The sequence below is a fragment of the Electrophorus electricus genome, chromosome 3, assembly GCF_041902795.1.
Source record: "Electrophorus electricus isolate QZ-2024a chromosome 3, ASM4190279v1, whole genome shotgun sequence".
NCBI classification, from domain to species: Eukaryota; Metazoa; Chordata; class Actinopteri; order Gymnotiformes; family Gymnotidae; genus Electrophorus; species Electrophorus electricus.
The window spans coordinates 19,976,991-19,989,490 of record NC_137499.1 but is presented as its reverse complement, the minus strand read 5'-3'; the positions used below and the strand labels follow the sequence as shown (position 1 = coordinate 19,989,490).

The following is a 12,500-nucleotide window of genomic DNA, read 5'->3' as shown; positions in this document are numbered from 1 at the left end:
CGGAATGCGGGCCGAGCTCACGCACCCTGCCAGTTGCCGGCGTGGCTCCCGGGTGGCTCTGCTCCACCACCGCTCACAAGCCCTCTGTGAACCCCTGGCCATTTAACACACTCACCTCCCACTCTGAATTAATTGTGTGCGCTTGGTGCGGCCTAGTTACCCCGTGCTTACGCACCTCGTCCTCGACGTCGCCGTTGTTATCGCTATTATATGCTGATTATATTGATCTTTTTCTTATTTTTTTTCCACCGTCTCCGCTTTGAATTGCAAATGCGTGGGCCGCACCGCCAATGTTTTATCTTTGAACACGAAAATGAAGGCCCAGCCTTCGCGCCACACTCACGCGTTATTATAGAGCCCATTGAAGACGTAAAGCCGCCTGAAAACACACTTCCAATTATCAAATTGTAACATTTACCCAAGCCCACCTTTTTTGGCATAATTAACTTCATTCTCAGGTATGCTAAGGGAGGGCTTCGTTAAATATGCAGGGTCTCATTCCAGCGATTATCCTAAATTAATAAAAGTGGATCAGATTGCCTTCTCTAATGAGGGGAGAAAAAAAAAAAACTCTTTAAAATCGCAGTCTTTTATTTACTTCACGGTGTTGCCAGATTCCAAAGCCCTGTCTCGCTGGCACGCGAGTCAGGAAATTAAAAGGTATGCGGTCCTCTGTTATCGTGAGCGTGGCTGCACTCGCCCCGGCTCAGCGGAGCCACGGAGGCCCGGCCAGGCCAGGCGGGGTGGGGCGGCTGGCGCCATTTGGCTCGTCGCGCCCGCCACCGATTGCGATTATGTACTGAACTCTTCTCCCGTTGTGTTTGTAAGGAGCTCATGTAAATATCCTCTCTCCTGTAGCACCAACTGCTGAACCAGGGATCTGGCAACCGCAAGTTCAAATGCACAGAATGTGGCAAGGCCTTCAAATACAAGCACCATCTGAAGGAGCACCTGCGGATCCACAGTGGTGGGTAGCGGCAGGCGGGCGCGCTCTCTCTGAATATTCATTACCTCCAGTTAAGACTGTTCTGAACTTCAGTGGATGTTCAAAAATTGATCCCTGGTTTTTTTTTTTGTTGTTGTTGTTTTTTTTCGCTTCCTGCCAGCAGAGGATGATTTGCGCGGCTTCGCTGGCTTCGCCCCATATCGCTCAAAAGCGAGCAGTTTAATCAGACTGCCTGATGCTTTATTTTGTTCATCTTTATATAAATCAACCGTTTCCCCCCCAGTATTGATTCCTACTACATTTTGCTCTAGACGCAAAATGCACCTTTCATATCAAATATATTTCTTTAAGAAATTGAGCCACAGACGCTCAGTGCAGGATGACATTGTGCTCCCTCTCTCTCTCTCTCTCTCTCTCTCAGGAGAAAAGCCGTACGAATGCCCAAACTGCAAGAAGCGCTTCTCCCACTCGGGCTCCTACAGTTCTCACATCAGTAGTAAGAAGTGCATCGGCCTGATCACCGTCAACGGCCGAATGAGGAACAGCATGAAGTCTGGCTCGTCCCCTACATCAGCGTCCTCGTCCCCGACCAACGCGGCCATCACCCAGCTCAGGCACAAGCTGGAGAACGGCAAGCCCCTCGGGCCACACGAGCAACCCACTCACCTCAGCATCAAATCCGAGCCACTGGACTTCAATGACTACAAGCTGATGATGGCATCGCATGGCTACGGCACGCCGGCGCCCTTCCTGAACGGCGGGATGGGGGCAGGGAGCCCTCTGGGCATTCCCAACTCCCAGAGTCCCCTCCAGCACTTAGGCGTAGGCATGGATAGCCAGACACTGGGGTACCCGTCCCTGGCCAACAACCTGAGCGAGGTGCAGAAGGTGCTCCAGATTGTGGACAACACAGTGTGCCGGCAGAAGATGGACTGCAAGCCCGAAGAACTCTCCAAGCTGAAGGCTTACATGAAGGAGCTGGGATCCCAGATCGAGGAGAGAAAGCAAGGACTGGCTTCCCCCGGTGGACCCCAGACTGGTCTTCCTCTCGTCAACCACAACGGCGCCACCAAGAGCATCATTGACTACACGCTAGAGAAGGTCAACGAAGCCAAAGCCTGCCTCCAGAGCTTGAACACGGACTCTAAGAGACAAATTAGCAATATCAAGAAGGAAAAGTTGAACCACATGATAGATTTAGGTGCAGAGGAGAAAATGCACGAGAACAACATAATGTTTACACCTTTTTCTTGCCAGTATTGTAAAGAAACCTTCCCGGGTCCAATCCCCTTACATCAACATGAGAGATACCTGTGCAAGATGAACGAGGAGATCAAGGCAGTCCTGCAGCCCAGCGACAACATCATGCCCGGCAAGCAGGGGATGTTCGGCGAGAAGCACGCCCACCCGCTCTCGGCCATCATCTCCGAGAAGGTCTTCACCAGCTCCATCAACCCCTACAAGGACCACATGTCAGTACTTAAAGCCTACTTCGCCATGAACATGGAGCCCAACTCAGAGGAACTACTGAAGATTTCCATAGCGGTCGGCCTTCCTCAGGAATTCGTGAAAGAGTGGTTTGAGCAGAGGAAGGTGTATCAGTATGCCAGTTCCAGAACCCCTCCTCTAGACAGGAACACCTTGGAGGTGGGCCTTCCTGCAGCTAACCACATGCCTATCAAAGACTCTGCCCACGCTCGGTCTCCTCTGTCTTTGGTAAAATCCTTGGACCGCATCACGTCGCCCTCCATTGTCGAGCTCCACAACAACATCAACAACTGCGACGCTCCGCTCAGGCTCGCCAAAACGCCTCAGTTCCCCGGACCCAAGCAGCTCGGCGACAAGCTGGACCACTCCAGGAGCAACACGCCGTCGCCGCTCAACTTGTCTTCGGCCTCCTCCAAGAACTCGCACAGCAGCTCCTACACGCCCAACAGCCTCACGTCCGAGGACCTGCAGGCGGAGCCGCTGGATCTCTCCCTGCCGAAGCTCCTGAAGGAGCCCAAGCATGTGCTTTCCCTCAGGGGCCGGCCCAAGCCCAACGGCGCCCCACTGGACCACAACCCCATCGCCTCGCCCCGCGAGCACTTGGAGGAGCCACTCAACCTCGCCTACCTGTCCAAGAAGGAGTTCGGCAGCCCCAACAGCAGCCTGGACAAAAGCACTAGCCCCATGTTTGGCATTAACCCCTTCGCTGCCAAGCCCTTGTACACCTCCCTACCCCCTCAGAGTGCTTTCCCTGCGGCTCCGTTCATGCCCCCTGTGCAGGCCAGCCTCCCGGGCCTGCGACCCTACCCCACGCTAGACCAGATGAGCTTCCTGCCCCACATGGCCTACACCTACACCACAGGAGCCGCCAGCTTTGCTGAGCTGCAGCAGAGGAGGAAGTACCAGCGGAAGCCAGGGTTCCAGGTAAAAAGTCCAGCCCACCAGCTCCTTGTCTACCGTCAAAGACTCCGGCTTTGTTTTGTTTTTTTCGTTTTGATTTTTCTCCCCTCCCCCTCGCTCGACGGCGTGTCTGCGTGTCTGTCGTGCGCTCTGTCTCTCTCTGCTGCTAATTAAAAGGTACTCACTGCAAGGGAGGAGCGCACACCTGCTGCCACCCGTCAGCACTGGACGTCCATGTGAGAGAGAGAGAGAGAGAGAGAGAGAGAGAGAGAGAGAGAGAGAGAGAGAGAGAGAGAGAGAGAGAGAGAGAGAGAGAGAGACAAACAGCTGCGTAGTGGCCTGTAGCGCCACTAGCTCCTTAGCTCCTGTAGCACGCGTCATTAGCATTAGCAGTCGATGGCTGTTTTAGCACTGGCGACGGGGGAGGGGCGCGCCTTGCCAGGCTCTGCCGCGGAGTGTCTGAGTGGGTGAGGGAAGCAAGCATCGCCACGGCAGATGCTCTGGGCACTCCTCACCATGTCGAGCTGCATCTGTGCCCGTGTGCGTGTGTGTGTGTGTGTGTGTGTGTGTGTGTGTGTGTGTGTGTGCGTGCGCGCGCGCGTCCATGTGTGTGTGTGTGTGTGTGTGTGTGTGTGTGCAACTGCTCAGCTCTCGGGTCTGTAGGCACAGAGAAAGAGCCAATGAGTTACGATGAAGTCTCAAGCCTCACAAAGAACCTCATCATTTCAGCAGAACTCTTTTCTTTCCTCTCCTGTTCTCCTTCTCTCTCTCTCTCTCTCTCTCCCCCTCCCTCTATCTCTCTCTCTCTCTCCCTCTACCTCTCTCTCCCCCTCTCTCCCTCTCTCTCTCTCTCTCTCTCTCCCTCTACCTCTCTCTCCCCCTCTCTCCCTCTCTCTCTCTCTCTCCCTCCCTCTCTCTCTCTCTCTCTCTGTCTCCCTCTACCTCTCTCTCCCCCTCTCTCCCTCTCTCTCTCTCTCTCTCTCTCTCTCTCTCTCCCCTCTCTCTCTCCCTCTCTCCTTCTACCTCTCTCGTGCTTTTCCTTTGTATCTCTAAAGAGAGGGGAACCAGAATGAGTGTGAACATGTGGATTAATAATGCACCGTCGCCGTGTTCATTACAGCGCACCGCTAAAGGCTGTTTAACGTAGACGGAACCATTCTGATAAAAAAGTATTAATAATGTTTCCTATTCTAAGTTATTAAATTAGATTTTAAAAATACAGCTACGGGCATTTAGCTCAAATTGATTGCGGAATGATAGCACGGCGCTCTTAAGAAGCCGGCGTGGCGCTGCGCACAGGATCTTTGTCAGACCAGAGCAAGTACTCCTAATGAGGGCAGAGGCACTGTGCAATTTTGGTCATTTAGCGCACCTCTTGATTTAATCATTACTGCTTGGAAATTAGACGACTGTGGCAATATGCCCTACCAAGACTTATTTCTCGTATTATTATGACCCTCTAATGCAATAATATTTTTTCCCCATTAATTTAAGTTTAAGCCTATCGGGGTAATCTCCTTAGTAAAGGAGGAACAGATAAATATGGCATTAACACTCTTTCATGTATAAAATTAAACCAAATTTGAATGCAAATATATGGAGAAAGGTAATATTAAGCATATTTGGAGGGAGGGAGCTCATTTGTAATATCCTGCCTTTTTATACATTTTCAAGTCACAAACATTTTAATATTTAATTTATAAGATGTGCTGCCATGCAAATGGGTGCAGTGTAACAAATCCATTACCTTGCATTCAGAAAATTTGCAGTTTAATGAAAAATATTCAGCAAGAAAATAACAACATTTAGCAGCATATATATAGTCATTTATATTTGACATTTCCTGTGAAACATTTATTAGCAAGTTTCAATAGGTCTCCCCCGAACAGCAGCCTGACTCCCACTGAATGCGTATAACGGATGCAATCCTTTTTTAAAACATTTTAAAGAGTGCTTTTCTTTTCTTCTTTCTCTTTCCTTTCTCAAGGGGGAACTGCTCGATGGCACGGCAGGCTATCTCTCCGGTCTGGATGACATGACAGACTCAGACGCCTGTCTGACCCGGAAGAAGATTAAGAAGACTGAAAGTGGTATGTACGCGTGTGACCTTTGCGACAAAACATTCCAGAAGAGCAGTTCCCTCCTAAGACACAAATATGAACACACAGGTACATACTGTTCCAGACACTTACTTTACCCTGCTTTACTTCCTGTTTGTCTTACTAAACCCCTCCTTTCTCTCTCTCTAGAATATTATTCCTCCCTTATTTCCTGTTTTTTTTTTTTTTTTTTTTTTTTTTTTAACTCTGCTTATTCTATTTCCTGTTTTTTTTTTTTTTTTTTTTTTTTTTAACTCTGCTTATTCATTTTGTGAGTTTGGTTTTTGTTTTTGTTTTTTGTTTTTTTGTTGTTCAGTTTTAGTTGGATGTGAACGGAAAACTAACGTGTTTCTCTCTTGTTGACAGCGTGAGACGTTTTATAGCTTCCATGAGAGGAATGTGGAGAAACGTGAGACAGTGTTGGAAATGTTAAAAGAAAGCAAAGTTATAATGGGGGAAAAAATCATGACAAGCAAATAAACAGACAGACTCAGAAAGACAGAAAAAAGCTTAAAGAACACATTCATTTAAAGTAAAGATTACACGAATCTGTCAGTGAACCAGAAAAATGTACGGTGCTCTTTTCTGACTCTCAGTATGTGTGTCCTGAAAGATCTTCACTACTGATGACTGTGTGTTTCAGTTTTTATCTGATGACATCTACATCTAAATGACAGCTACAGTGCAGTTAGGCTGGCGAATGCAAAACCAGCCAGCACAACAACTCCAGCAACACAAACAGGCTCACTGAAAGTAAGCCTTCGCTGGCATCTCCGCTAGGTTCCAAAGAGTGATGTGTCTGACTAAAAGGCAGGGAGCTCCCAAGTTCACACCATGTTCCAGATCTGGAGGAGCTCCAGCTTTCTTCTCTGATAATGATCTGCCCTTACACACTCACTTACTCTGATTGCCTAAATCCCGTATAATGCGTCCGATTGGATGAGGTGTTGGAGGAAAGGTATGATGGTATGGCCTCGTTCCTCTGCGCCTCTCCACTTTCTGAGGATTGCATCACCTCTTCCTGGTGGCTCCTAGTTTTGGGGAGAGTAAAGTGAGGAATCTCTGTTAGGGTCTGTGTCTGCTCCGCCCCCTGTGGGGGGGGGGGGGGGGGGGGTGCTGGATAAGAGCATTCCTGTGCTATTTGTGGTCAGCAATTGGCTAGATGTATGCATACAAGTGTGCCATTTCATAAGTGCTGTCACATCCGCTGAAATGCCAGAGGACATACTCCAGTGCGTGTGCGCATGTGAGTGCGTGTGTGTGCGTGTGAGTGCGTGTGTGCGTGCGTGTGTGTGCGTGTGTGCGTGAGTGTGTGCGTGTGTGTGCGTGTGTGCGTGTGTGTGCGCGTGTGTGTGTGTGTGCGTGAGTGTGTGCGTGCGTATGCGTGCGTGCGTGTGCGTGCGCGTGTGTGCGTGCGTGCGTGTGTGTGTGCATGAGTGCGTGCGCGTGTGTGTGTATGTGCGCGCGCGTGTGTGTGTGTGTGTGATCCGTGTCAAACACACAGTCAGAATACTTTGGATGTGCTGAGTTCAGTGTAGAAAAGAGGGCTTGGCAGACAGTACCTGTACACTCACCCAAAACATGTAGCCTGACTCACACACACCCTCCCTCCCTCCCTCCCTCCCTCCCTCTCTCTCTCTCTCTCTCTCTCTCTCTCCCTCCCTCCCTCCCTCTCTCTCTCTCTCTCTCTCTCTCCCTCCCTCCCTCCCTCCCTCTCTCTCTCCCTCCCTCCCTCCCTCTCTCTCTCTCTCTCTCTCTCTCTCTCTCTCTCTCTCTCTCCCTCCCTCCTCTCTCTCTCTCTCTCTCCCTCCCTCCCCTCTCCCTCCCTCCCTCCCCCTTGTCCCCCCCCCCCCCCCATACTCGTCCGTTCTCCTCCTGCTGCTGCGACGGTGGCTTTGGTGATGTCATTTAGTCTATGATGTCATGAAATCCCACCTCATTAGTAGCCGCTGCGTTCTTGGACCGCAAACATGGTGCTCAGCACAGTGTGGCCGAGTTTACAGAGGCAAGGCTTGGAGGAAAAAACAGAGTGAAGACAGCGCGACAGACAGAGAGAGAGAGAGAGGGAGAGAAAGGGAGAGAAAGAGAGAGCTTTAGGAGACTGCATTTTAATTTCATCTTATATTTGTTTGTTCCTGTGCAGCAGCACTGGGTTTGTTTGCTTTGTGCTGGTTTATTTATGTTGCATTTCTGGCTGTGCGACTCTTCTGCCAAAACATAAAGTGTGTGTGTGTGTGTCTGTGTGTGTGTGTGTGTGTGTGTGTGTGTGTGTGTGCGTCTCAGCTCCCCCATGTTCAACCTCTAGGAGGGAATTTTGGAAAGTAAATGCCCAAATGTAGCACAGACCATGTGTGTCTGTGTGTTTATTAATCCCAGAACCGAACGCAGAGTAGACAAACATACAACTATTTATTAACATGTATTACATTATTTCTTTGCTCGTTTTTCCATCTGGGTCATTTAGTTTTTCTTTTCTTATTAGTTGGTGTCTAATCCTTCTCTTTCGTGAGTATTGTAACACTGTATTATGCGCGTGTGTGTGTGTGTGTGTGTGTGTGTGTGTGTGTGTGTGTGTGTGTGTGTGTGTGTGTGAAGCGGCCGACACTTTCCACTCACCACGCGCGCCCTGTCGTTGTGTGTGTCTGCAGGCAAACGGCCACACCAGTGCCAGATCTGCAAGAAGGCTTTCAAACACAAGCACCACCTGATCGAGCACTCGCGCCTGCACTCGGGCGAGAAACCCTACCAGTGCGACAAGTGCGGCAAGCGCTTCTCCCACTCCGGCTCCTACTCCCAGCACATGAACCACCGCTACTCCTACTGCAAGAGGGAGGCGGAGGAGCGCGAGGCGGCCGAGAGGGAGGCGCGGGACAAGGGGCACCTGGAGCCCACCGAACTCCTCATGAAGCGGGCGTACCTGCAGGGCCTCACCCCGCCCCCCGTCTACCCCGAGCGGCCCGAACGCGACGCCATCCTACGCGACGGCGTCGTGGTCGACAGGGTCGGGGGCGGAGCCAGGAGCGGGGCCAGGGCGCGGCCCGAGGAGGCGGAGGGGCCCTATGGCAAGGAGAGGGGGGGTCGACGGGAGGAGGAGTTTGAGGAGTTTGAGGAGGAGAGCGAGAACAAGAGCGTGGACACGGACCTGGACACGGCGCGCGACGAGGAGAACGGCGAGCACTCGATGGACGACAGCTCGCTGGACGGCAAGACGGAAACCAAATCTGACCACGAGGACAACATGGAGGACGCCATGTAACGAGACTACTGCGCTCTAGAAGATTGCCCCTCCACCCCCATCCTGCGTCTCGTCAGCGTTCTTCTTGATTTCACCGGTAGCGCGGTCAGCCTGGCCAGCACAACCCTGCGGCCCGATCGCACGAGACAGGCGGATGTGCACGAGGCCTCCGGATTCCCGCCAACTCCATTTAATGGACTGAAAAGAAAAAAAAAACAAAAAAACAAGAAAACCAGAGGGGAGCGTCTGCAGACGGACAGGCGTCTGAGCCAATCATCCGGTCAGGGAAGGGACGAGGCGGGGACACGGGTTTTTTTTGTTAGGGTTTTTTTTTTTTTCTGTTGTTGTTGTTGTTCTTTTCTCTTTTTTTTTTTTGTAAGAAGCTGCATTATGCAAAAATGAAAAATAAATGTAATATGTTTAAAAAATTGTACAGTATTAAGGCCTAAAATTATGTGTGGTGCTACCATCCTAAAACCTTGTGTTCCATAGTATTTATAGCACAAAACTAGTAACTTGTACAAAATTGCACTCCGCTTCTATAATCACTACAAAATTAATAAAAAGTATTGCCTATGTATATTTATACAGTGTTGAAAATTAAAAAAAAAAAAAAACCACACAGAGGCTATGGCAGGTTTGCTGCGGTCTGTCAGTATTACGACTCATCCCCGTCCCACTGTGTCCTCAGCCTGGTGTTTACTCAACTAGCCACACACTTTTAGGCCTCTGAATTTACTCTATGTGAAGGAACTTAACATATATATCTGTTTGGGTGGAAGACGTTCAAAGTCTTAAACAGACTGTGTAGAGCAAGTGAAAAGGTCTGGAGACGAGACGAAGGAGAAACGGACTGAAGGAAAAAGCCTTTGTAAGGTTGTTTTTTTTTTTTTTTTGTATTAGAGAAGACTAAAGTGAAAAAACAAAAAAACAAAAGCCTTATATGCAAACCTTTTAATCTGTGTGTTTCTACAAGTGCCATCCCTGTATAGTGTTAAAGGAGGGACGGGGCATTTCCTTAGCCTTCTCCACGGGAGCACCATCTCAGTGTTAGCAAAGCACGCACCAGTTCTTTAGTTTACATCATCTTTGTGCAATTTTCCGTTCTGTTTTTTTTTTCTCTCTTTGTCAGTATTACACCAAACCATTTCGCGTACAACAAAATCGAAATTCATTTTATTTCTAGTTTTAAATAACATTTTATTTATGTGGCCCATTTTGTATTTCCTGATTTTATTTATTTCATACTGTAGTGTACAGTATTCTAGTTCTTCAATATATAGATATATTTTAGTAAAATGAAACATGACGATCATTTGGGCAAATTTTACGTAAAGAGAGCATTTATTGTGTTTTAAAACATTAATTGTGAATTGCAAATTTTCAGCTTATGATTTAATTTTCTTTGTTTTTATTTTTTTTTTCCAGTTACTGAAAATTCCAAATTTGGGAACTTTTGATACAATATTGTGAGAACACTGTATTTTCCACTGAAAAAAAAAATTCCACTTTCTTCATCTTGTTTTTTAGCTAAAAAATGAAGAGGGACTGTTACAACACAACGTATGATATCACGACAGAAAAAAGACTCTTTCCTGAAATGTCTTTGTAAAAGTATTATTGAATTTTTAATTTGTAATTCCTCTTGGAAATGACCATGCTCGAATAAAAATAGCCAAATTAAAGACCTGACACAGAACTTTATTCCATCTTTACTGCGTGCAACAACACAGAATCACATATATTGGTAATCACCATTATTGCTAAAATTTGCTGTTATTATTTCCGAAACAGTATCTTTTGGAGGAACCTTCTGATATTAACATTGCCATATTTTGAACAGGCAATAATATTCCAGATTTTTTTTTTTTTTCAGAGGTATACATCAAGTGTGAGCTGTCAATCTGTATAAAAATCCCAAACTGCTAAAAACCGGAATATCAAAGTGTTCATCCAGACAGCAATAGCAGTGGGTGTGTTAGGTCTACTGACCTGGGAACAGGCCTCATACGAACAGCTGAATCCTGGTTGTCGAAAGGAGCGGAGGAGGGGAGGGGGAGTGTGTGCATGTGTGTCTGTGGGGGGGGGGGGGGGGGGGCTAAGGAATCTTCCCTCCTTCACACACAGCAGGTGAAAGCAGGTACACAGGCCGAACTCCACCTACCTGACACACCCACACCCTGTTCACCTGTTCCCGCCAAAACACGCCTACCTGAGTGGGGGGGAAAACCCCTAGGGCTCATAGATGAGACATAGATGAGATGATCTAATTTCTGCGATGAGCAGATCACGAGGGAAAACTCAGGCACTTGTCTCCGTAACAAGCGCTCCGTTTCCGAGCTGTAGTGTCATCGCTCGCAGTTTCCTCGACCCAAAGCCTTCGTTTGTGTTTTTTATTAAAAGCCGGAGAGCTCCAGATTTCCCGGTCCGTGGACGTGCCAGCTGGAGTGACATCATGCAGCCATTGTTTTTGGAGCACTCTGGAATTTCCATTTGTGTCTATCAACGCTCTATTTTTTTCCCTGCGCTCCCAGAAAACGCTGCGTTTCCTGCTCTCCTAGCACGAGCAGCAGGCTGACGGATCCTCGGTGCTCAGCCAGCCCAGGTGAGCCCGTTTGTGCCAGGAGCAAAACTTGTGAGTGTTGAAGGGGTTTCTGTGAAATGCCGTAACAAAGAATTCACATGCTTGCGTTCCTTCATTGCTCTGCTGCCGTTTGTGTGCTATTGCTATGGTGTGTGTGTGTGTGTGTGTGTGTGTGTGTGTGTGTGTGTGTGTGTGTGTGTGTGGCTGGATCATGGGTCTGTTTGGAGTCGTTCCTCTTTGATGATTCACTGCATACAGCTCAGAAAGATTTACACATTTTCTGCAGGACTCACATTTTCATCCGCACACAGCTCCACACGGCCCCCCTCGGTAAGGGGTGGGCTCATGTTGCCATTGGCTCTGCATGGTGGTCTCCAGCATGTACACTGAAACATGGCTCTTGGACCGCTCTTTAAATCTTCCCATGTAAAAACAGACATTACTCTCACTCCCTGCTAGACCACAACCAAATCGCTACCACACACAGGGCCGAAGAAACCCGGAGAGGCCAAGACCGCTTCCTCGGCATACACGAAACACAACTCCGCTTGTGCTGCACTCCCGTATACCTTGGAGACGTATTACCAGACTCAGGCACTAGGCTGCTGGCAGCCCAGTGAGTCTATTTGCACATGACAGACATCTTAAGTCCATAGGCAAGGAAGGTAGAACCATTAGTCACACTACAGTGGAACACAGAGCTAAGCAGCTTCATCACTTGGACGCGTTCGGAATATTTCCCTGTTTCATTTAAGAGAAAGTTCTGTAGTATGAATTTCTAGGAATTGCGGTCAGCAAAGTGGACCCCCACCCCCCCACCTCAGTCCCCAACCACCCCAGTGACGACTTGCCCTAGTTCAGAGTCAGACACCCGGTCCGTGCAACTCTTTTGACCTTCTTAAATTATGTACATAGTCCATATGCTGGTTCTGGAATTCTGCAGCCAGGGGAAGGACAGGGTGTTTGTGTGTGTGTGTGTGTGTGTGTGTGTGTGTGTGTGTGTGTGTGTGTGTGTGTGTGTGGGCAGAAAAGAAGATTCAGACCTGGCACTTTCAGAGAGAGGCAGTTCAATGTCGGGCAGTTGGTGAGAGAGAAAGAGAGAGAGAGACAGAGAGAGAGAGAGAGAGAGAGAGAGAGAGAGAGAGAGAGAGAGGGAGAACAGAGATGACCAGCAGGGATTAGCCAATCGCGGTGTCAGAAGAGAGGCCAGCTGTTGGTCTGGCCGGAGGAGAGGGACCCTGTGAGCAG

General features: G+C 48.8%; 1 protein-coding gene across 8 annotated transcripts in view; it reads left to right on the top strand.

Moving 5' to 3' along the window:
• Positions 1-10,353, top strand: part of zeb2b (zinc finger E-box binding homeobox 2b) — a 77,077-nt gene extending 66,724 nt beyond the window's left edge. For 6 of the 8 annotated variants that reach the window (XM_027019304.3, XM_027019301.3, XM_027019303.3 and 3 more), the window contains 4 exons: positions 859-967; positions 1,368-3,358; positions 5,322-5,502; positions 8,082-10,353. In XM_027019304.3, the coding sequence (XP_026875105.2) occupies positions 859-967; positions 1,368-3,358; positions 5,322-5,502; positions 8,082-8,689 (2,889 nt within the window). In that variant the 3' untranslated portion in view covers positions 8,690-10,353. The remainder of the gene's footprint in view (positions 1-858; positions 968-1,367; positions 3,359-5,321; positions 5,503-8,081) is intronic. The other 2 variants (XM_027019306.3, XM_035523153.2) reach the window with 1 other exon arrangement.
• Positions 10,354-12,500: the final 2,147 nt, after the last annotated feature.